At 44.7% G+C, this 24720-nt stretch overlaps 1 protein-coding gene and 1 long non-coding RNA gene across 9 annotated transcripts in view; one reads left to right on the top strand and one right to left on the bottom strand.

Moving 5' to 3' along the window:
- Positions 1–662: 662 nt before the first annotated feature.
- The window catches only part of ADAMTS9 (ADAM metallopeptidase with thrombospondin type 1 motif 9), an 81219-nt gene continuing 57161 nt past the window's right edge, over positions 663–24720 (bottom strand). For 4 of the 8 annotated variants that reach the window (XM_085072375.1, XM_085072374.1, XM_085072379.1 and 1 more), the window contains 12 exons: positions 22464–22631; positions 18073–18246; positions 13225–13395; positions 11543–11737; positions 9486–9618; positions 9146–9240; positions 8901–8995; positions 8673–8806; positions 7132–7223; positions 5680–5784; positions 3550–3644; positions 663–3267 (listed from right to left, as the gene is read on the bottom strand). In XM_085072375.1, the coding sequence (XP_084928501.1) occupies positions 3555–3644; positions 5680–5784; positions 7132–7223; positions 8673–8806; positions 8901–8995; positions 9146–9240; positions 9486–9618; positions 11543–11737; positions 13225–13395; positions 18073–18246; positions 22464–22631 (1452 nt within the window). In that variant the 3' untranslated portion in view covers positions 663–3267; positions 3550–3554. Of the gene's footprint in view, positions 3268–3549; positions 3645–5679; positions 5785–7131; positions 7224–8672; positions 8829–8900; positions 8996–9145; positions 9241–9485; positions 9619–11542; positions 11738–13224; positions 13396–18072; positions 18247–22463; positions 22632–24720 lie in introns of those variants that run through there. The other 4 variants (XM_085072376.1, XR_014854697.1, XM_085072378.1 and 1 more) reach the window with 4 other exon arrangements.
- Positions 21414–23746, top strand: LOC146431581 (uncharacterized). The gene is made up of 3 exons (XR_014854702.1): positions 21414–21496; positions 23157–23264; positions 23618–23746. It is a non-coding gene; the product is annotated as an uncharacterized LOC146431581 (long non-coding RNA).

Raw genomic sequence — 24720 nt, 5'->3', positions numbered from 1 at the left:
TTTCTGAGACAAAGCATGAGGCACATGGTAGAGAGCAGAAATTGCAACTTCTTCACTCTTACCTGTAGTCTGGGGCACTGGTGAGGTAAGACTGGTTGCACTTTGTCACTTGATTGCCATCCTGGGAGGTGATCCCTACATTTGTTTCCTTTTAAGTCCGATGTCTCCTGCCTGAATTTGCTTGTGTATTTGATACTATCTTTTCCAATTTAGAAAAGTTGTCTTTTTTCCACCCCAACATTTCTTTCCATAGCACTGCAAGTGGTGTGGACCAGGCCCTTCAAAAACACTTGCAAAGTGAACTGTTTGTCTCCCTTATATCCCATGGCAAGGGATGTCCCTGGTCATTGAGGGCAGCTCCAGCCAGTCACCAGACATCTGAATAATGCATGAGGCACCTCTGAGATGTGCTTGTGCATGTTTTGCACCCTGGGACAGTCCTCTCTGGACAGAAATTGGGGAGCATCACGCTCTGCAGCCAGCGGGACATGAGTGGATGGTCATGCCCATTCTCCACGATGGTCCCTGGTCCACAGACTCCAATGTGGGTTTGGGGCAGGGCTCCATGAAAACAACATTCTTCCCATCCCTCGTTCCTTTTGCAGGGGACAATCAAACAAGGAAACCCAAACCTTGGAAATAAACACCAGCACAGAAAGGAATGTTTACCATTCAATGTATTATTCCCTTGTGTACAAAGTATTTTTCCTCTATAGTAGCACACAGGTATTGAAATACGATGGCAAATGCAGCAAGACCATACGGACATGACTTACAGGTCTTTTCATTTCCTTTTGAGAATAAGCAGAAAGAAAAGAGACACTGTACAGGAAAGTGCTTGCAAAAAAATACCCCAGTTTGTAGAAAAATAATGGCATTGATTTACAAAACCCAGAGTAGTTTCCTGAATAAGAAATGTCTATTGTATCTGGTCCTCAAAATCTGCTCTGTTTAATGATGACCATTAATGAACCACAGGATCAGTGCTCTGTCATTTTTTTCCCTTATAGTTTATCTCATATTTTTTAGGTTCTTCTAGCTCTGTTAATAGCTGTAGAAATGAATGTGTACAGGTCAAAATAGTATTTATTTTTATAAATAGCCATTCACTTCATTAGAGAAAATATAATATGCCTGTACTTTCTAAGCACCACTGTTTCTTTCTAAAGTTCATAGTGCAATTTTCCCTTTTGCCCTACAGAAGTTATACATAAGCAATTATCATTAGAAAATCACTATTCCATTGTTACTCCTTTCTCCTCTCCCTTTTTCCTCTTCCTCTTTCCCTTTTTCCCTTTCCCTTTTTCCCCTTTCCTTCACCACTTCTTCAGCTGCTGGGCTGTAACATAGCCCTGCTCGCCTGTGAGATGTCTCCCAGCTGACAGGAATGTGTCAATCCCTGACTGTCAGGTTTCACTCCAAAGGCTGAACACAGCCTAGGTTGTGAATCCAGGATCGGATCATTTATCACCATTGATCCAACTGTTTTGTACCAGGCTGATTACACATCCTTTGGGGAGCTCTGTAAAGACTCACACAAGATCCCGAGGTTGCTTTTGGTAACTGCTTTGCATCCAAAATGGAAAGAGTTATCTGGAGTAGCAGATAAGCCTCTTTGGTTTTCCAAACTGCTGGCAATTTTGTGCTGAAAAGCTTCCTTTCCTTGTACTCTGTGCTCCTGGCTGCCCCGACATATAAGGTGAAAGGACAGCATCTTCCTATTGCTAAGTAAAGTTGTGGAGAAAGAGATAAGGGACATAGTCATAGACTACAACAATAATCTGGTCACATCACCCCCGTTTATGCTACGAAGCTCTGCAAAAGCCTGGCGTGCCACAGGCAGAGGGCTATGTACAGGCAGAGCCACCACACCTAAGGGACATGGCTCCTGAGTTTGATTAAAAAAAAGCCAACAGTAAATGTCTGGCTGTACATGGGAATGAGGAGAGGCAAGGAGCACAGATGCCTTACCAGGAAGAGCTGAAGCAACACAGCAGTAGGCGTAAAGCAGCTTGTTTTTGAAGGGGGGGCAGAATCATCTGTAGGTACAGAGTGATCTTGTTGAAACGAGGCAGTGAAGCCTCCCTTTGCAGATGGTCTGGGAGTGAGTAGGAAGCTGGGGAAATGCTGCAAGTGCCTGCAGAGGAGTCCCCAGCCAAGAGAAGGGGTGGCTTGGCTGGGGGTGCTGTCCTCATCCTTGGGTGTGCTGTCCCCAGCCCTGGGTGTGCTGTCCCCAGCCCTGGGCGTGTTGTCCCCATGGTCCTCACCAGCCCCACGGGGAGGGAACACCACAGGGATGCTTTTGGCTTTGCACTAGGATTTTGTAACAAAGTCTGTAGGAAACTGCATTTCTTCTGAGCACACAGCCCAGGGAAACATATGGCCTGATCAGCCTGTCTGGGATGAGTTAATACCCCGCTTCCAGATGGAGCCAGGAAGCACAGTGGCACATGGAATTAGGAGACAAAGACATGTTTTTTTAAAAAAGTGAGCTCACTTCAGAACCCCATGAAAAAGGGGCTTGAGCTGAAGATCCATCTGCAGGAATTTTCCTGAACCTAGGGTAGATCTTGATTGATTTGAATCGCCTGATGATTTTTCTGCTTTATCCCCTTCTTCAATGATAAAGGCACTGGATTAACTAAAACTACAGAGCATTAATAAATATCATGTTAGCACCAAACCAGTGCTTTTAGCACTGGCCACAGAGGTCATGTGAAATTCAAAACATACCTAAAAGATAAAGATTGCTAATGCAACTAGCACTGTATTCATTGTCATGTTTTCCTTGAGTGCTGTCAGCCTAATCCCTAAAAATAAAAATTTAAGCACATCTTGTCTATTTTCCTTACATAAAGACAGATTGAAATGCCAAAAATACCCCAATGCAGATTGTGTAGCACCGTGGAGGGCCATTGCAGCCCACAACTGAAGGAAAATTACTGATTGAAAGTAAACAACTGAATACAGTGACAATAACGTATCACTTGTCATAATGCTACATATAATGTAGAGTACGCAAAATGCAGTGGTTCGACTGCAGGATTTAACAATAAAAAATAAAAATAGTAAAAGCAGCCATAATATAATGATTTTACGTACAAAAATATTAAATCAAAATAAATAATCCCAAACATAAATATTATACTGTACATTAGGAATATGCGATCTATATACACATATACACAGATATAAAAGTGGAAGGCAGAGGTATTGCATCACTATCCTTCATCCGTCTCTCATCTCCGCTGGCTGCTCCCAGAGAACCTGGAAAACACAGAAAAGGTGCATGTTAGAGTCATCCCTGGCCTCTGGAACCTGTCACTAGAGAAAGAGCAGAGCAAAAGTGGGTGCCAGCAAGGTGGGAATTGCATTTCCAGGTGACAGTGCTACATCCATAAGGGCTACTGGGGATAACCAGGGGTGCTGTGTGGAGTGGGTGGCTGTCACCAATGCACTCAATGTTATTTTTGCAAGCATGGCCTGATCTGCTCCTTCAGGGCATTTTGGGGAAGGTTTCCCCTCAAGCAGAAGCAGCTGGGAACTCACCATTGCTATAACACCTGAACATTGAGGCCTGTTCCAGATGATGGAGTGCACTTCCCACAGTAACCACCACATCTTCCGACTACTTTGGTACCATCCTGCAGGCAAAATCAGAAATAACAGCTCAGCAAGAGCTCAGGAATTCCACACTGCAGAAGGGCCAGATCTGGGTTACTCTAGCCAGGGTTTTTCACAGAAAGTGGCTTGGAAAGAAAACAAATGATGCCTAAATCAATCTACCACTGTATTCAAATAGAAATCACCACTGTATTCAAATAGACGGAAATGTAATTTTCTTTAGTGCTACCAGGTCAGATGGTGGACACAAATAGGAAAGGGCAGTTTTGATTTATGAAATTGAAAGCTGCCCAAGGTGAAGGCCATTTGGATGGTATTTCAATGGTATCTGCTTTCTCCAGTTTGCCCCAAAGTGAATAAGAGTAATGAGTGGAATACTTGGCTCATACAAGAGCAAAACCACACTGGGACAATAACAACTCCTGAGCTATTCCTGATCATGGGAAGGGCATGGGAAGGGTATTTGCAGGAAATACCAGGAAATATCCATTTGGAAGGGAAAGGCCTGGAGTAGCTCCAGAGACAAGAGAGGAGGGAAAGTGACGGGGTGAAGTGATGCCACTTGCTCAAGTCCCAACCGTCTTCCCCTTCCCACAGCCAGAAGAGGAAAATGTGGAGTGGTCCTGAGGTTGACCTGGTCTCCAGGTGAGCCCAGCAAGCAACTCTGGGTTTGAGTCAGGAGATTAATACCTCCATCTGGCCTTCCTTATCTCACCTCTGCAGAGTCTTTCTCCTCGTGGTCATTACAATGGACAGACAGTCCTTGAGGGGAATTCAACCCTCAATTACCAGAAAATTGGACTTAAGCACAGAACAAGCTTGCACAAAGCATTTATTTTTAAACGAGCTCCACCCTGCCCTTGACATTATTGATCTGTGACTGCAGCAGGCTGCTATCATCTCTTCTCACTACACCATTCTTTCTTCTGCTCCCGCAGGCAATTACGCCCTTGGAACAGCACTTGACAGATGCCACCAGGTGATGGAGGATTTTTGAGCACCCCTGTTCCTTAAAGTTTGTTTTAGTTCTGCCAGTCGTAATGTTCTCTGCAACCCCAAGGCCGACTGCTCTCCTTTTAGAAGGGGAGATTAGAAAAGCATCTGCCAGAACTGACATACAGGGCCTGTGTTGGTTCTCTTCCACCTGTAGCATGGTCAGAGCAGTAGCATTAATTCTCCTCTAAGAGCACCAGCACAGAGGAGACTCAGGCTCCCCAGAGCCAGGGAGCAGTACAGGAAAGAAGTACAGGAGAGGATGTTTTACAAATTGCAGTTTGTTTAATGATTATGGTGACCTCCTTTGGAGAGTTTTAACAGGGGCAGTTGGGATGACTCACATGAAGTAACAGCCAAAAAAGCAATCCCGGGTTTCTACCATTTCAGAATATGACACAGAAGCAACAGAGTGAAGGCACACAGTGACTGCAGGAGGTGTTAACAGGCAAGCAAATTAAGCAGTACAAGTACAAATCTGGCTGTGAGTGATTGTGAAGGGCTACCTGGCTTACCCGGAGGCTCCAGCCAGCAGAGCCACAGGCAGTGACAGGGGATGGTGACAGTGATAGGGTTAGGGTTCTCAAATCACCCAGCACCTGGGTGACTCCAGACTCTCCCAAGGAGATAAAACCAGACCAGATGAGTAGGAAGGTCCACATCCCCCACACTTTATCAGGGATGTTTTGGGAAAAATTCCTACTCAGGGCAGTTGCCTGGCACGAGACCCAACATTGCTCTGCAGCCCTGACCCTGTCCTGCTGCCCTGCCCTGTGATGCACACTGCATGCTGGACATCTCAGACAACTAATTAAGGATATGTCTGCCCCACAGCACTCAGCGCTTTGAGCTTCATGGTTAATCAGGCTCACTAATTAATTGCAATAACTCTGATCAAGTTAAACCCGCAAGGGCCTCCCCCTACTACAATTATATGCAACACTTTAATGTCAGATATTAATTTTTTGTTCGTCTCTATCGGAAGATGTTGCCATGAATGACAATGTGGCAATTAAAAACTTCTGATGAGCAGGTACAGCCGTAATTAAAGTTACAACTTACTGGGGATTTCTGAATTTCCGACACTGCATAATTGCCTTGTGAGAGCCACTTGGCTGCTCCCGTTAGGGACAGGCCTGTCCCATGCAGGTCTATGCTGAAGCGACCCTAAAAAACAAGAAGAGCCTGGTTATCCCAAAATGCCATGCTCCAGACTCCCGGCATGCCACGGTGTCACTTTTCTAACAAGATCTTGCCAGCAATGTTTCCCTTGTTTTCCACTGCTCTGACTGTGATCAGCCCTTTGTACAAATCACAGCATGCCTCGCATTAGGAATTTCCTTCTCCTTGGTGGCTGCAGAGAAGGAGGGGCTTCAGATTGCTTTGGAACTGCCTTTTCCCCTTTTCACTGCTTTACCCCGGTTTTGCACTGTTTTTTCCGGGTTTTGCACTGCTTCTTCTCTGCCGGCTGAGGGCATTCTTGGCTTTTCCATGGCAAACTGCAGAGCCTGACATGCTCCAGCAGCTGATGGGAAGGGAGCTCAGGGATGTGCTGCAGCTGCTGTCACTGCTACCTCCTCAACTGCAGAGGGCACACTTGTCCTTGTTTTCTTTATTTTCCACTTTTTTTCTTTTCTTCCCCAGACTAGTGAAATAAAAACTCTTCCTTTTGCTCATTTCTTTAAAACGCTTAATTCCACTCTTTCTCAAAATGCAAAAGATGGATGGAAAATTAAGGACTCTGCTAACAGCCAGTGCTCAGCCCCCCAGCCCTGCCCTCACCCCCATGGCAGACCCCAGTCCTGCCCATTTCTGGACCCATGGAGGATCCTTTAGACACTTTTCCAGGCTGACCCACAGCCCAGCACAGCCATGCAGTAGAGATGGCTGTTAGCTTTGCTCCTTGCTGCCTGGGGAATGCTGATTTTCTGTGAGGAGCAAACTGTCTGGGCCAGGTGGATGGATATTAACATTCATGAGCATTCCTGAGGTAAGGAGTCAATCCCTAAGCCGCTGAGCTGTGCAGAAAAGTGGCAGCTCTGAAAGCAGGGAGGGAAGGAGATGGAGAGGTTTGCCCTCTGCTGTCTGCTGCTGTGACTCCCTGTTAATGCCCTTTGCCAATATGGCCCACCCAATACCTTGGATTAACCAAACAGATCACTTATCATCTCCCAGCCCCACAAAACTTATCATCCCCCAGCCCCACAGTCTTCAACTGTGCAGGCAAAACCCAGTTCTACCCCCACAGCCTATTTCTTCTTCCTTTTCTCTTTGACTGAGGCCCTAGAGCATGTCCTTTAGCCAGCCACTGGCCTGATAACATAGAAAACTACTTTCTTCACAAAGGGAACTGTCTCCATCACTTTCTCCATCTTCACAAAGGGAAAAGTTTCAGATGGCTGAGATAAGAATGTGCCACTCACTGAAGTTGGGCTGCTGCGATCAGCAGTAATTAATAGAGGGCCTGAACATAACAAATGGCACCAATTCCTATTAAATGCTCTTGTCAAATACCTGCGGGCATTTGGCAGCACTGTAGCAGTCCCCAGCAGTGGCATAAGGAACAGGTCGTCCATCATGTGTCCGTGCAAACTGTAAATCAGTCGCTGTGGAGAAGAGTTGGTGAGTAACATGGAAAGAAAGATGTGGGGAGAGAGACAAAATAAATGTAAGCACGCTCTTTGCTAATGTTTAAATTCACCAAAGCTGGTTTCATACATTAATCTTGAGAGTCCAGACTACTATATTTTTTAATATTAAACCTCCTGATTCATCCCAAATGTGATTCCCAGGACATGAGCACTGAATTTAACAGGACACTTACACTCAGTATTTACAGCTCAGTTTAAGTCCGTTGGTGATTTAGGAACAAGATAGAAACAACAAATTCGAACCCATGACTTGGGGTTTATTTCTCTATCAAAAAGTTCCCCACTTTCAAGAAGGCCACACCACCCTCTAAATCTCTCTTTTAAACAAAGGCAAACAATATCTCTGCTTTCCTGGCTGCCCCAGCCCAGGGGTCGGGTTTTCAAAGGGAATTGGGGTATTTTGCTCTGGAGGGATCTGAAGTAACTGAGACTCATTTAGATGGGGATGTGAGATAGCTCCTGCCTGACAGAGGTAGGTGCCCAGCTCCTTTTGAAATTCAAAGGGAGCTGGTATCAAGTTCCCCGAGGGTGATTCCTTTGAGATCTTTACCTAGGAGCTTTTACAGATTATTAGTAGCTTTTTACAGATTGATAGACTGGGAGGTCTTGAAAATTAAGTGATAAAAACCACTTATCAGATGAAGAATCGTTTTACAGGGAAGGATTTTGATTTGCTAAAATCCACTTAGCTATTTACTGAATGAACTCCCAACAATATGTTGTATTTTAAAAACATTAGCTGGAAACTGATAGCAGTGGAGTCAGGGGGACTGAAACCATAACCCTATGGGATGCTACAGGCTCTCTGGTGGTGGGATGGCCCCCAGCTCACAGGACAAAAGAGACAGTGTGTTGCTCTTACTGCATAGCTACACTATCTTTCTCCATTGCAAATCCATGTTTCCAGCTCTCAACACAGGTTATTTCCCCGTGGTCTGGCTCTGCCAAGAGCCTCCTCTGCCCTGGCCACAGGGAGTAGCATCCCCAGCCCACTGGGATGTCCTGGCACCTCTCTGAGTAAACTGGGGAGGGTGCAGCTCCTCCCTGGTTAGGTTTTGTGTCTCAGTTCAGTTTGAAAATAGGGGACCAAATGAAATAAAATCCTTCATAAAATACACTGACTGCTGGGAGCACACAAATACTCATCCTGCAGAGCAAACACACCAGCAACTGCCTTAATATTTTCCTGTTTTAACAGAGAAATAACATGAACATGTCTGATGTACTCAAGCTGCAGTCTCCAAGTGTAAAGCAGCAAACCGGTGACCACATTTAAAAGCAGCTTTTAACAAGAAAGCTCAGGAATATTGCTCACTAGAGTACTACTGCTTGCTTGTAGTTACAGCTATACTTGTGTAAAAGAAACATATTTTTTTTTAATGGCAAGGCCCTGTTTTTACTCACTTATTATTTGCATAGTGTTCAGGTCCAGCCTTACTTTGCTGAAGGTGGAAAACCCAGCTGCTGTGTAATCTTTCCTACACTGGCAGTCTTCTCTTCTGCTCCCGTTATACGGACACTCGGTCGGGTTATGCAATCTGAATCAAAAGAAAACCCTTTCTACTCATGACTGGGAAATATTGCCACGGAAAACAAAAACACTGTGAGGCTCATGATTGCAGGATTTCTTACCTGTATCCATACACCTCTGAAAAATTCTCTGCATCACCGTTTACAAGGGTCACATACTCCTTTGGGCTGTCAGTCTGCATCCCAGAGCAATACACCTGAGAGAGAAGCCAGAATTGTGTCATGTGCAAATTCATCACTGGCACAACCAAAAGCAGAAAATCCAAGAGTGGGAGTGAAGACCACATGCAGGGTCCTCTTGAACCTTTAGAAAACGCTTTAACTATCATTCTGTTGCTGAAATGCACCTTTAATGTCTTTCCTTTGACTTGCAGGAAATATTCACCATCTTCAGTGACACCTTTGAGATTTTTAACGTCTTTGCAACTCCTTGGTAATTCACCTGAAACGAAACAAAAATACTTGTAGTCACTGAAGAACTGTACATCAAAATTTCTGTTGGAACACTGTGAGGCTTCCAAAGCATCAAAACATCTTGTTTATTTTTAAGAGGTTTCCCTGAAGTGCCTTAGTGCTTACTTGGATGGCTCCCAATGCTAGGAAATACTGCAGATCTCTAGGAGTTTGATGGGAAAAGATGGTGAAGCCATGGGGCAGGCAAAAGAAGGTGTAAATCAGCAGACTTACAGTCATGAACATTGTGGCATGTCCTCCTGTCTTCGGGTTTCAGGTCCACGTGGCACAAGCTGCTGACCTGGTCATCGTTGGTCAAACACTGCACTGAGCGGTGCATGACCCCAACTCCACAGGTGACAGAGCACTACAGGACACAAGACAGAGATTCCTGTTTTATCTCAAGGGTTTCTGGGCTCCAGAAGAAAGAACAGAGACAGATGGTTTCCCTTGTATCAAAAGACAGCAGCAAAGACTCCAATCCTGCGAAGTGTTCAAACACAGGCTTAATTTTAATCAAATGAGTAGTCCCTTTGATTATTAATCCCTTCATTATTATCACTGTCATTGATTACTTCAAGACTACCATACTTTGCTTAGCATTTACACACTTTTGCTGCATGAGGCAGTTTGTTAAAGTGAACCATGTGTTCAAGTGAAATTGTTTATTTTCACATTAGGAAAGTCATACGAGAGAGAAATGTTCACCAGAAGGCCTGAATGGTAGAAATAATCTCCTGGTGGCTGGGAGACATTGCTTGGTCACTGACAGGGATATCTGAAGAAACATGACATAGATTGTTGTTTTCTCTGCCAGTTGCACCAAATAAAGGAGCCTCAAAATCTTCTTTCCCCTCACCTGCTGGAAAAATGGCTAAATCTGTGCAAACACTGGGTCATCTTCAAACCATGCAGATCAAGAGCAACCCTAAGGCTGAAAATGCACAAGTTACTGGATCTACCAAGCAGCAGCTCATCCAGGTGCTGAGTGCAGGCTATGGGAGGTGGAAGCATTTTGCTCCCTGTCCACGAATTGTTTTTTCAAGTACTTGAGGAATGGAAATCAACTCCTTCTGCAGGAAGAAGGTTAGGCTATAAAGAAAATGAAGTTCCTCATCTATTTAGAAATTATTATTCTCAAGGAACACACCATGAAGAAGATGGTCTTCAATGGCTCATGGTATTCACAGCTTGGGCATTTACTCTTTACCAAGTCCAGTTCCATAAAACTCAGCTAAAGCTCTGAGTAGGACTCTTTCTGTCCATCAAAGGTGATGGCATTTTACATTAAATCTCTTTGAAAATCAGAGCTGAGAAGGGTCATGGCATCTGGTAGTCACTGGGACATTCAGCAGCGCAAAGTGAGGAGGAAGGTCTTGCTCTCTGAAATAAATGCTCTTTGCCGTGAAGTTGGATTAACAAGTTGGGTATTTTGCACTTAAATTCTGAGGGAAAATACCAATTAATTGAGACTGTGCTCTTTGTTGTAACTCCTCAGTGCTGACTCACAGGGAGGATCTGAAGCTTCCTATGGGGCAGGAGGAACTTAGGTTTCAAATGGCTTTGCCAGTTACTGTGACAACTTCCACTACATTTTACATGGCTTGACACTCCTTGCCTTGTAAAGGTTTGACAAATTCCTACAAATGCCTGAGCTGGGTTAATAAATCAAGTTTATGGGAGAAACATCACATTTCAAAGAATGTCAGAAGCCCAAAGAAGTGAAATGTTATCACCTGAACTAAAATTTGATCTTGTAGTTCAGGCTCCAGAAGAGGGTCAACACAAATAACTTTAGCAGAAAGGCAAAGTTCTTTCCCCTGACCTGTCCCAGCATTTGTAAGCAGGAGGGGGAGGAAAAAAGAAGAAAAGAATCCTTTTAAGGCTCAAATGACCAGTGTTTTGGCCTAATGGTGGCTCCCAAGCCTTTCTCATCCACCTGGCCAAGTGGGATTAACTGCAGTTGCCAGTGACCCATCAATCCTTCTAGCACAAAGCTTTCCAACCCTTGTTTTCTGCAACATCTCCACTTTCTAAGCATTCAGCATGGCCATCAACATGGCCACAAATGGTGGCTACATCCCAATTTTCATGGATGACTCGTAGCTGCTGGGACTTGCCCATATGAAGGGGCTCAGTCTGAAGCATGGAGCCCTAAACACACCAGGATATTCAATGCATTAGATCAAGCAGCTCTAAAACATTCCCCTGCCAAACCTTCAGTCCGTGTCTAAAAGAACCCCAGGCTGTTCCATTCTTTTTGGCCAAAAAAAGAAGTTTGCCCAACTTACGCTTCCCCAGTTGCCGACGCGCCAGGAGGCTGAGACAGGGCACTCCCCGAGGTAGCAGGGCTGGATGTTGGGGGGCTGAGTGCCAGGACAGTTGACCATGTTCTGGTAGCCATACTCATAGTGGTCCTTCCCGGTGTAAATCTCACTGCAGGACACGAGGCGCTGCTTGTATCCTTTTCCACACGTGACGGAGCACTGCGGGCAGAGGGAATACCGGTGAGCACCACATGCTTCAGGAAGGCTGCCCAAAATGAGGGGAAAAAACCAGGCTTGTCAGCTTTTAACACAGGAAACTGCTTCTCCAAGGGATCACTGGTATCTGTTTAAGCCACTCATGAATATTCTAAGTGGCTACTACAAATCAGCTGGTGTCTCACACTGTCTTTGAGTGTCCAGTTCCTCTCTGGGTGGATCTACAGCTGCTCCAGGACTTCCTACTCCAGGCTGGCTTCAGGACACATGTTATTTCTTCCCAAGGACAAAGAGAGGAGCAGAAGATCCTTGGGAACTTGGAAATGCCTCTATTATTTAGTTGTTTTGGTTTGGTGGTGTTTTTTTTTGCCATGGGATACACAGAGATAGAAAATGGTCAAGGTTGACCCTGAATTGCAGGTACTTGTCAGCAACAGGAAGAATGAGAAAATTTTCATTGTAATTAGAGGATAAACAGTGCTTCTGCTCTCCTCATCAAAAGGCTGACTGGGACCTGGGGAGAGCCAAGCTCTGGCTCTGTAAGCCATCTCCACCTCTCTGTCTTCATGGGCCTGAGTGCTCCGGATTCCCAGGCACTGGGAGTGGGTAGAGGATGTCTGGGCAAGGAGCAGCCAGGGCCCCAACCTGACAGGCACCTCAGTATTTCTCTTAAGAAACCACCCAGGAGACCAGGCTGCTCTGGGATATTCTCCTCTCTCCACGTTTCTCCCTCCTGCACTATCTCTGGTGGCTTGTCTCTCCTCCCCCTCAGTCCCGGCATGTTTTCTTTTTTCCCTTTTCTTGTTCTTTCTTTTTAATCAGTGCTGTGTCAGCAGCTCCCTGTCATTTCCCTCTGCTGTTTCTCCAACTGGAAAGTAGTCCTTCCCTGGCTGCAGAAGGAAACAGGCTGAGATTAGCCCGGGTCCTCCCGCACGCGGCGCCCGCCGCAAGGAAAACTCATCTATTCTCCTTGCCAAGCCCTCTCCCAGCTGTGGGGGTGAATGTCCTGCCTTTGCTCACTCTGGCTCCTTGTCCCTGCCAAAGACAGCACTGAGGAAGGATGTGCCCCCAAGGTGACATCTAGGCTTGCCTTTCCCCCATGATGCTCACCTGGAGCCTTGCACAACTCACCCAGAGCTCTCCAGGAGGGGATGGGAATAAAACCTAATAAATAAATAAATGGAACAAACCAGCACAAAAGCAAAAAGGGTATCTGCTGAATGCACTGTGCTTTGCCTCCAGATAATTTTAGCTAGGACCCTGAGCATGCTGCTTTAAGTCTTTGATATCCTGGTTGTCTCCCACAGCACCACTCCTTTCTACCCAACATGGAGACAGGGAGTTTCAGGGAGACGGAAACAAACTAAAAAATAATAATTAAATCCCACAGTGCTGCCCTGCCACGGCTGATTTGGGTTGCAATAGCTCAGCAAGGGCAGTGCTTAGAGGAGGAGAGCACGGCCCGGTGCTGGGACAGGGAGGGGACTCACCTCTGACCACTCCCCCGTGATCCAGATGTACTCGCAGGGGGGCAGCCCGCAGCTCTCCATCTCGGGGGGGCGTTTGCTGGCCTCGCAGTAAGCACTGTTCTGCACCTGCTTGCTCTCATCCACACAGAACACCTTGCGGAACCGGGACGCCTCCCCGCACGTCTTGGTGCACTGTGTGCAAGAAACAACACCTCATGCAATCTCCAGGGAATGAATCCACATCCAGAGCCAGCCCTCCTCCCAGCAACCCTGTAAGCTGCCACCGGTATCACCTGGGGGAAAAATTTTGACCAGAGTCCTGCTGTGCCAGATGCTGCCCGTGACAAACTGCTGCTGACTTCTGGAGGAACTAACCCAAATCACAGGTGTAGGGAGAGGGGAGAAACCAAGGTAGCAGGTATTGGGGTGGGGTAGATGTGGGGTCCAGCTGTGATGGGATCAAGAGATGTGGGATTGGGCACGCTGGGCCAGGAGCTGGGGCAAGGGGAGAAGAAAGGGGCTAACCCTCATTATTTCAGCCCCTAGTAAATACAACTGTTTGGAAAATGACAGCTCAACCATCCGCCCTGCAGGTTTATTCTCTTTTAAACACTGCCCTGCCTGATATTAAGAGCAACTCATGCCAGCCAAGCACAACTGCTCCCCAGGGCCTTCTGGAAACTTTAAGGACTCAGTTCTTGCTTTGCTTGTCTTGGAAAAACCAGCCTGACTGTGAGGCTGTGTTCCTGGGAGTGAGGCTGTCCTTGGAGAGCATCTTACAAAAAAACCACATAAAATAAATCAGTGTAAGAGCAGCTGTCTAGATAAAACCCTATTTTCTTAAAGTTATCGCCTGTAATGGACTTCTTACACTTTCAACTAACTGGATTAACAAGGAGAAAAATGCATGAATATAATCATTTTATAGAACATGTAGGATATGTCTTCCCTGTAAGGAAAAGGATAAAACATTCTATCAGACCATCCCTATCTGCACAGAAACAGTTTGAAGTCACCTAGGCTCGGAACACTGTGCCAGTTTAATCTAGTTAGAGTCTCACCCTCCAAACATCATTTCCAGCCTCCCTGAAGCAGCTCCTGCTCTCCTGGCTGGCCCACAATTAGCAAGATCTTAGTGAGTTCAACTAATTGCAAAACACAGGCACTGTCATGGCCCTGTTTTTGTAATTAGCTGTCAGAACCAGGGTTGTAAATTATTTGAGAGCATCGAAAAATCAGATCAGTCTGTGGCAGGAGCAGCAAACCAGAAGAGCAGCAGTGAGTACATCATGATGTTGGGTGTAAATATTTAGAACTGGGGCAAAGTGGAAAGGGATGGGGAAGGAGAGGCAGCTCCACAAAGCAGCATTTATTCCAAAGGAATAACTTAGGAGCTCTTAGGCAACAGTCAACATTGCAAAATCTGCAGTCTGCCAGAAGACCCCACGGGCTTTGTGTGCTTTCAACCTTATTTACTCTCTTGCTTTGAAAAGTCCTTGGAGTGGAAGCTCCTTCTAGGTCTGTGCTGAAACATGGCGATCCTACAGGGGCTGGAGGAATTTGCTGGAGTGTGATTTCCCCAGAAAGCAAACAAAGTGAGCTATATTTGCCCATCTCTGATTATTCCCCTATTACATAAGTAAAAACTGAAAGGGGGTCACTGTGTGTGAATATGGCACCACCAGAGCTCCATCATCATGGAGCTTCCCTGAGAGCTCTCCAGGGACATTTTGGGGCAGCCTGAACCCTGACCTTCCTTCTCCTCCCTAACAAGGGACTCCTGCACAGTGGGAGTGGGGTGACAGGCTGCTCAAAGCTTCCTTCCTCTCTGTTTTGCCATTTGCCAGGGTGAATTGTTCCATGGTCCCTCACAGCCAACGGAGGCACCTTGAAAGGAGTGGGAAGAAACAAGCCTGATTTTGTCTCCTTCCCTTAATGTATATTTCAGGCTAAATTTGCAAAGCACACAAATAACAGTTATGTGGCCAAAATAGCCTGAGCCAGCTCTGTGTATTTTGTCACCATCAGTAAATGAAAGTTTGATTATTTGTATTTTTTAAGGGTAACTGGCAATTAAAATAATCCCACTGAAATATTAAATGCAGCTCAAAGACAGTGAGACCATCATAAACTAAATCAAAGAGAAACACTGCAGAGGTTCCAATCAGCCACCCCAAGGTTATAAAACATTATTCATGTAGAATGCAGACAGTTCAGCTAGCATGAAAAGGCTATTTTTCCTTTTAATGCAGTGACAGATTTTGTATGAAATCTCATGTTCAAGACTGATTTAAATCTCACATAAAATAGTAGGGCCAGGGTATAACAGCTATTGATAGCAAAATCTGAAAAACAGGTCAGGCATTTGACAATATTTGTCTCTTTCGCCTCATTTCCCAAATTCTGAACTATTTTCCTGGCAGTTCAAATTAAGGACCATTTCAAGCACTTCTGCAACTGTTTTAGAAAAGTAATAACAATAATTAAAATAACCCCAAAGGCATTGCTTTGCAAAAGCATTCATTGTTTTCTTCTTTTTTTTGAATAACAATCTGACACAGAGATGAAATGTGCCCCCCACACTATGAACACTTGAAACATGCCTTGGGTGACTCTGCAATTCAAATCAGGCAAGGATGGCACAATTTCCCCCCAAATGGCAAATGTCAAAGATTCAAGAGTTGCAGCTTCCATGGCAGCTTCCAGAGCTGTGCATTGTCCTTCCACAGAGGCTCATATTACTGAAAAAAAAAAAAACCTTCTTTCTCCCAGTTTTCCCTTTTTATTTGTGACTCAGGTCTGAGTTTTATTTTGACATTAGCAAGGCTCTTTCTATTGACTTTCTTCTCCCTGGTGAGGGCTCTGAGAACAGGTAATTAATGGTAAAACACCAACAGAGAAATAATTGGTTTCCAGTAAGTTTCATATTCCTTCTCATTCAATTCAAGACCAACTTTTTTTCTAAACAACAACAACAACAAAAAGGAGCAATTAAGAAACCCCACACCCTCTTGACAGATTCCCTTTAAAGATAAGAAATCAAGAACAAGACAGCACTGGGAGGTTATTTACATCACACCTTCGATGTCAATTAGGGTTCATTGCTGCTCCCTGCTCAGAGAATACCAATGCAATCTGTGCCTCCTCATGGACAGTGCCTGTGGCTGGGGAAGAGGTGCTATTCTTTTTTTTTCACTGTGTGCACCAGAACAAAATAAGAAATGCTTGGAAGAAATGCTTGGAGTCAGCCAAAGGGGCAAGCTCACATTGGGCAGCTCCTGCATTTTCCTATTCATGGTTACTTATGGGTGAGGAAACCTTCAGCCCATCCCCCTCGTAAAGCTCCCTTGGAGGAAAAAAAACCAAAACCAAAACCAGCCACCATAATATGTTCAAAATTTCCCCAGTGCAACCAGGAGTAATGGGAAACTTCAGAAAACATCAGCATTTTTGTCCCATGGAGGGTTTGGAAGGGTGGAGGCAGGCAGGGGCCTCTCCAAACTGGTTTGAAAAGTTGCAAAAATAAGGGAGAGAGGGCAAAATTTGGTTGAAAATTCCACTTCATGATCTTAGAGATCTTTTCCAACTTAATGATTCTAAGATTCTGTGAAAGGATGGGGCAGGAGCTGTTGCTTTTCAGGGCTGATTACACCACTAGGTAAGGACTGGCACTACATGCTGCTCGGTGACCTACTTTGCTGCCTTTAAATTTATTAGCTGAAGAAATTAATGAGCTCTGTAAAACCAAAAGTTTGTTGCAAGGAATTTGCTGGAGCCCCCTCAGTCCTTCCTACGTTTCCTTTTCTGGCTGGGATGTTTCCATCGGGTACCACTGGGTGACCAGCCCAGGCTTTGCCTCCTGCTGCTTCCCATCCCACCTCCCTGAGTGCTGGGAAGCAGCTGGGAAAGGGCACAGCCCCTCTGGCCACAGCCCCTCTGGCCTCCTGCACTCCTGCCCGGGTTACACAGGATAATAAACCCAGTCTTCCAGCACTGCTGAGATTGGGGAAATGAAGCTAAACTTGTGTCCTGTCCCCGTCAGGCTGAGGTACCACAGGCAGGGGCTAAAAATGGAGCAAAACCAGAGTGAAAAGAATAATTTTGGTGCCTGGTCTGAAGTGTCTCTGGCAAAACCTGCTGTGCACCTGAGGGCTGACACAGCACCCTCTTGGCAGTGCACAGGAGGGCTCTTCCTGCTCAGAATCCCCTCGTCCTCCTACCACCCACCAGCCTTGAGGCCACCCATTGCCCACACTGCAGGAAAGCTGGAGTCACTCCCTGAACCACTGGAGCAGCAGCTTTATCCCCAGCTCCAGTCTCAGGAGCTGGTTTTGATGGGGACTGATCCTGGTCACTCAGAAAAGCAGCATCTCCCACGGGAGACTTGATCCCAGCACTGCTCATGGCTTGATGAAAGAGCATAGACCAGGAGCTCAGTGAAAGGAGAGGGATGTCAGATGGAACTGGGATAATGGGGCAGGAAAGACGGAATTACCACAGCTCCCTAATTCCTCCAGGCACGGGGCTCAGGCTGGAGCAGCTCGGCAGGACTCTGTCTCCTGGAAGAGACCCAAATCCACCCTGCCCAAAACCTGCTCAATATTTGCATAGGTCCCAGCCAAACACAGGGCAGCACCAAGCAATAAATTAACCCTACAGAGGCATTTCTCCGCTCCCCCTCCCAGGAAGAGGAGGGGAGCTCTTTCCCTCTTCCTTTTAATTTTTTTTTTTTCTTTTGGCAAGCCCAGGTTGCAACCCCAACACCCCAACCCTCCGGCAGAGCTCCCCGGTCTCAGCATCAGCATCATCCCACGGCTGAGAGCACAGGAGCCGCGACCCCAGCGCCGGGAGAAGGGGGGTCCCTCTTACCGCCTGCCATTCTCCGGCTGCCCAGCGGTGCGTGGGGCACGCGGGGAGGTGACAGTCCCTCTGCGGGGGTGGCCGGCTGGCCGGGTCACACTCGGCATCCTCGGCTGCCTTCGGGGTGCCGCTGTGGCACTGCACGGAGCGGAGCTGCACGCCCTGGCCGCAGGACACGGAGCACTGCAGGGAGGGACACAAGGTGAGTGGAGCTCCCCATCACACCACCGCGGTCAGTGCAGGGGGTTCATTCTCTGCTAAGTTCAGGGGTTCACTCTCTGCTAAATTCAGAGGTTCTCTTTCTGCTCAGTTCAGGGGTTCATTCTCTGCTCAGTTCAGGGGTTCACTCTCTGCTCTGGGCTCCATGGTACCATAGTGATGCTCTGTCAAACTTCCAGGTGAGGCTTTCTGTTGCAAGAGGGGAAACTGTGACTCTGAAGCCACTGGGAATTTTTGCTGTTGGCTTCGGTGGGGTCAGGACTTCCCGGACAGGATTTTCATTGCAAAATCTCCTTTTATTGCAAAACAGCGGCACTGCTAAAGCATCCTGACACGCCAGAGGCGGCTGGGCTCTGACTACTGCTCTGAGTATTGCTTCTCAGGCTCTAGTTCAAAAATGTAATAGTTCAAAATACATCAAATGCCACAAACAGGGTGGACTTTAATGAAAAGCAAACTGGGATTGTAGAGAACAAAGTTTGTAGCTGTAGAGAGGGAAAGGTGTGATACAGCTGGGATTTCTTTCAGCATGCATCTAAACATGCACATGCACCAATACAGTTAGTTGGTAAAAACAAATGTCTTTCTGAAATTAACTGCATTTCACATTTTCCTTCATTACTCTGTGAGCACATTTCTCCCAGCTTCAAGGCACAGCAATAAATGCCTGAATTTCTCTGTTTCTCAGACATCTTTAAATTATTATCTGTACTGCAATACTATTAACAACTTATTTTTCTTTCACGCAACATTTCTTAGCGTTGTGACTGCACACTAATATGTTTAGCAGTGCTTAATATTCCTCTGGTTCAGATTCCTCCTGGCTAGACCTTAAAGTATGCTATATAGATCTGGAGTAAAGACAATTTGCATTTATAGAAGAAAGGGTGTAAAAATTAAAGGTATGTATTCAAAACACAGCTGAATTAACAATTATTATTAGCAACCTTATTAATATATCAGGAACTAAGAAAATAAATTCACAACCTGTTATTGCAATAACCATAAAAATAAGCCTTCTTAAGGCAGGGAATTAAGTGGTACCTAATGGGGAAGCAATTCCATTTTCTGCAGAGTATTCCTCTATAATGCTCTTTGCTTTACTATCCAAATGCCCCATAAAGCCAAGAGAACCAGAGAAAAGCTGACTGTGAGTATTTGTCTGGCTTCAGATATTCATAGGAGGTTGGGAGTATTTTTGTGTAGCTTTTGAAATCAGCAGTGGGATTTCTGTCACTGGTGTTGCAAACGCTTCCCATATGCTGCTGCTTCCCTGGGATTAACAGTGCTCTTTGTCCTACACATTCCATAGGGGACTCTTGAACTGAATAAAGGCACAAACTTGGAGAAACACATACACCAGGATGCCTGCCATGCTCCGAGATACCTTTTGGGTTGCATGTATCACCAGCATAAAAAGCACATGCCCAGGTGTGGATGAAGGAGCACTGTGGCTTTTTCATGAGGGCTGTGCTGTCTGTGACACCTGGGTTTGGGGACAGGATGGTCCCTGGGCTGTGCCAGCAGCTCTACCTGGTGCTCTACCTGTGCTTTTAGATAGGGCTGGATTTCAGCCTGCAGCTGAAGTATGCAAATACCAGACAGCAGAATAAATACTGGTATTTTTGTTAAGTGAAAGGTAAATGGCCATAATTGACATCACTTAGGGGAAGCAAACACATTAAATCTGACATTTCGGCTCAGACATAAGCACGTTTAAAACTTGGAGAAAAAGCCTTTTTTCTTCCCTTTTGATTATTGCAGATATATTAAAAATGCTTTGCTGCAGGGAAGTAGCTTCATAACAATCTAGAAAAGAATTAACCACCCTCTGAAATACAAAACCTCTAAAGAGAAAAAAAAAAAACAAAACTGGAAGTGAAGCACCAACACAGCCAGTGTCCAACTGGGATTAACTTTTAACCATTCCTGTATTTTTTAATCTTCATTTTCTGAGTAATTCCATTTTCCAGAAGGCAAAAGACCCCAACACCTAAAGGTATATGCAATAGGTCCTGTGCATATATGGTGACACAAGGATGCACTTTTATGGGAAAACTTTGCCTTATTTCTCATTTTGCTGGTTTATTCAGGAGAAAATGCAGCCAGCTCACATCAGCTCAGCTATGGGATTAACTTTCTAAGGCAATTAGACCTTCAGAAAGTTTGGGTTCTTTTGGATAATATCTTAGTGCAAACTGATGATGGTTCCTATTTACAACAGTGGCACCGGTGATAGGGAAAGTGACATGGAGTTTTTGTGCCCAATTTATACCCTGATCTACTGTGCTCTGTGTACTCAGAGCACCAAACCCCTGCCTGTTTCATGGTCTTAATGAGAAGTTCAGCACCTAAATCCAGTTTGGCTCCAAGGCATGAAATCTCTGGCAAAGCCCTGAACACCTCTTACAAGGGACCCAGGGCCAGCACTCCAAACCTCTGACCCAGCTCTTCATCTGTCACAGGCAAAAAAATGCTGCCAGCACCAGTGAGGCTCAGAGATCCATGTCACAGCATTTCACTGGGATTTAAAAAGCCCAATTTGATATTGTAGAAAAAGCGTTTCTACCTCTTTACTTTTTCCCTAGGCAAGATGTCGGCTGGCTGAGCATATCCAGCATCAGCAACCTGGGCTGAGGAGCTACTCCTGAAAACGTCTATTCTTAACCTTATCATTAGCATACAAATATTCCTTAATTGCCCAGTCATAAGAGATTACCTGAGGCCATAAATCACCTCATCCTCCTATTAACTTGGCTTCCTTTCTCCAGTTGCATAAAATTAACACCCATCATGCAGTGGAAAGCCGGGAATTTTAACCCACTTACTTTTAGCAATTAATATTAGTATATTTTAATGCAATCGACAGACCATTAAGTTATTATGTTTACAATTATTAGCTGTAAAAAATTGCTTTCAGGAGCAGTCACTTTAAATAAGGTGCAAATTGGATACCACAAGACTGTCTAATGGTCTCGCCTTTCATTTCAGTCTGGCTCCTGTATAAAATTAAGGTTTCAGTCCTGGAGGTAATAAAGGTAATAATATTGACTTAATTTCCAGTGTGGGAGCAGTACTGTGGGTTTCACAGGCTGGATGCTCCCATCCTCAGGTAAAGAACCCAGACCTCAGTAACTGAACCTCCATGGTGAATGAATGAATGCTTAGTCCTTTACCCACATAATGGCAAATACTCCTATCTGCGAATCCAAAGGTAAGGATTAAAAAAAAGCAACCTAATGCAAGTCTGCAAACAATCATAGAGCATTAATAGGTTTATTGTCCTTTTTATTAGTGGACATTAATCAACAGCATGCTGTCCTAGTCCTAATGCATGCATGCACATAGCAATGTTAATGGTTTGTCTTTCAGGGAACTCAAATACAGCAAGAACGGGTGTTTTGTACCTAAATTTGGAAGACAGAGCACAAGGGAACATGATGTTTTACGAGTTAACAGTTCATTTAGTCTCAGATTTTCAATAATTCCGCTGATTAGCACGCTAATGAGGTAGAGGGAAAAGCAAGGTTCAGAGTTAAAAATGTGATGCAGCAGATTCAAGGTGATGACAAAGACATTATTTTCAGCAAAACAACGATTCAAGGTATGCTTTCAGCAAGCAAGATGTTTAATAACTCCACGTACTTTCTAATTTCCAGCAGCCTCTGCTCTATGCATCACTGTCTGACTTTTTAATGAGGGAAAATCAAGCAATGAGTTTGTTAAGAAACAAAGGGAGTGAAAAACAGTTTTAATGAACAGCTCTGGTTATTCTTTAGGCTTTCCCAGGAAGCTGATAATAAATTTAGTTTCAGATTTCTCAAAACTAAGGAAGGTTTTGCTTGAGCTATGATATTTAAATGATATTAAAAACATGAATAAACAATAGATTCTCTTTAATGTTATATACTAATGGCGTTTCTGGCAGAAACTTAAAATGTACAACAAGGAATTTGCTTTCAGATAGACACTAAAAGCAAGCTGCCATGTTTTCAGCTGGTACAAATCAGTGCTTCTCCACTGCTGCCCAAGAGGCTACACTGCTTTACACCACGATCCAGCCCAAAACTATTATTCCTGAATAATTCATGAGGACAGAAGTGATTGGGAAAACCAGGCTCTAACCAGTTTGATGGAGGAACAATACCAAAGGGTGCAAAAGGGTACACAACACGTCTCACCTGTCCCCAATCTCCTGCTTTCCACTTCGGACATCTGCCCCCTCTGCATTTCTTTTGCACGTTGGGCTTAGCAAGGTGTTTACAATACTCTTCTTCTACATGCCTCCCTTCCTTTGACAAACAGTACACACTGCGGTGCTTTTGGCCCCTTCCACAGGAGACAGAACACTGTAAATATAAATATAAATATAAAGATCAGCTTTCACACTCATACAGGGGCCATGGCTACCTAGGGCATCTTCTTTTAGCTGGACCGAAAAGCATCTCCCCAGGTCCCCAACAGGCTACACAAAGCTTGAGGCGAGTGCAAACACTTAATATTGTATTATATTCTTGGTCAAAGCCCCAAAAATGCCAGTATCAAAATAGAGAAAACAGCTGACATTCAGCAGGGATAACAGGCTGGATTCCTGGCATTGCTCCAGTGATTTCAAAGGAGCAGAGTCATCTTACAGGGATCAAGGCAGGAGCCTTCAGTATCTACTTAGAAGAACTTGAAAGGAACCATTTCCTTTTACCTTGGTACAAAGGGATGTCAAATATTGGTAAATCAGGAGGGTAAAGTGTGCTCTGCACCTTCAGAGGGAAATAACTGCATAAAGGACAAGGCAGAAAAGTGCAGCATTTCCATGTCCTTCGTACAAAAGCTTGTGTTTGTTTTATCAGTATAGTATTTTTTTTTCCACTAAACAGACTGAAACCAGGACATGCTCATCCTTAAGATTTATGCATTTTGAAAACAACTCAGAAGGTGGCAAGAAGGCAGAGCCTGGAGAATCAAAGCAAAAAGCAAACCAGCAGGTATGTTAGCTGCAAGCTTTGTAGTGAAGCAACTAATTTCAACCTCCCTCTGCAGGTTCACTGAACTTTTTCAAATGTGACCACTCCTGGCATGCAAACCCCAAGCAACTTCACTTTGATTTCAGATTAGTCTCCTCCAAAAGATTTAGGAATCAAAGGGGTTTGGAATCACGACAAGAATTTAATATGACAGTTTCGTGTAGAACAAGCCTCTTACTCAGCATGATGCACCCAGAGACTCAGCTTCAATTTCTTCATTACATGCTATGTCATAAGCATACTGGTTTAATCCTTGAGTGCAAACACACTGTTTTAACCATCTCTCCATATAAAATGTTCTGCTTGCTTTTCAGAATGGAGGAAACATGCAGAAATGAGGCTTCGACCTTCATTTTGGAGCCACTCCATCAGTATATTTCCCAAGAAATACATTACAGCTTGATCTCTTCCCAGCCTATAAATACATTTGAAGCTTAGAAAATTGATACATATAGCAGCTCTGGAAGATCCACTAGAATAGAAATTGGCATATACATTGACACCTGTGAACATTTTATATTACAGCCCTACTTATAGCTCATTCAGCCCACAAAGAACCAGTGAGAGAGCAGTAACTTGCTCCTAAATGGAAAAGTTCAGACCAATGTGGAGAGAAATAGATGTAGCTCTTAAAATCAGACATTGATGCTTAAAGGCTTATTTAAACAATGCCTTGAAAAAGGTTGTTTTCCTGCTGCAAGAGTGCTACAAATTGACAAAAGATCGCTGAGGTCCTGTGTGATCAACAGGTTTAAGAGCCGTTAATGATGCTCCTCCGAAAGGCTGAGCAGGGATGGCTTTCTCTGAGTTTTCCTGAGCCCATATCCAATTTGAAGACAGGCCAAAAAACCCAATGAGCAACATTCAACCTTGCATTGAAAAACAGAGGAAATGCTGTCCGTTGTAATAAAATAAAACTTTCACAAGTTACCCAGATCCATAAACTTCACTTTTTTTTCTTTAGCATCAACAGAAGAAAGATCAAACTAATGTTACCCTATTTTTATAAGCTTTCAAATTTCATCAGAAGTTCATTTTTTCATTCTCTCTACTTTTCTCCCCAGGCAACATACGTCAGCAGCAAGACAGAAATGTCACATCCTACAAAACCCAGTTGTAAACTTCTAATACTTTCATCCAGTTACTGTAGTCAGACTAAGCACCAACACTGATACTTAAGCAAAAATTCCAAGTGTTCCTCAGTAAACCCTCTCCATGCAGGCTGTGCCACTCTTCTGTGACAACCAAAGCTAAAGAGTAAATTTACAGCATTGATCAGGACTCTCTCATGCCCTGCATCCCGAGCTGGTACAGCCCAGAGCATCCTTAATTTAAAAAATATATTGGATCCCACTACTTACCCTAAAGTAAGACTAACCACCATGCTAGCACATTTCTGGGGACCTGAACCTGGTTG

This window comes from Lichenostomus cassidix, chromosome 12 (genome assembly GCF_008360975.1).
Source record: "Lichenostomus cassidix isolate B80296 chromosome 12, HeHo_3.0, whole genome shotgun sequence".
Lineage (NCBI taxonomy): Eukaryota > Metazoa > Chordata > Aves > Passeriformes > Meliphagidae > Lichenostomus > Lichenostomus cassidix.
This window is presented reverse-complemented; position numbering and strand designations above follow the sequence as displayed.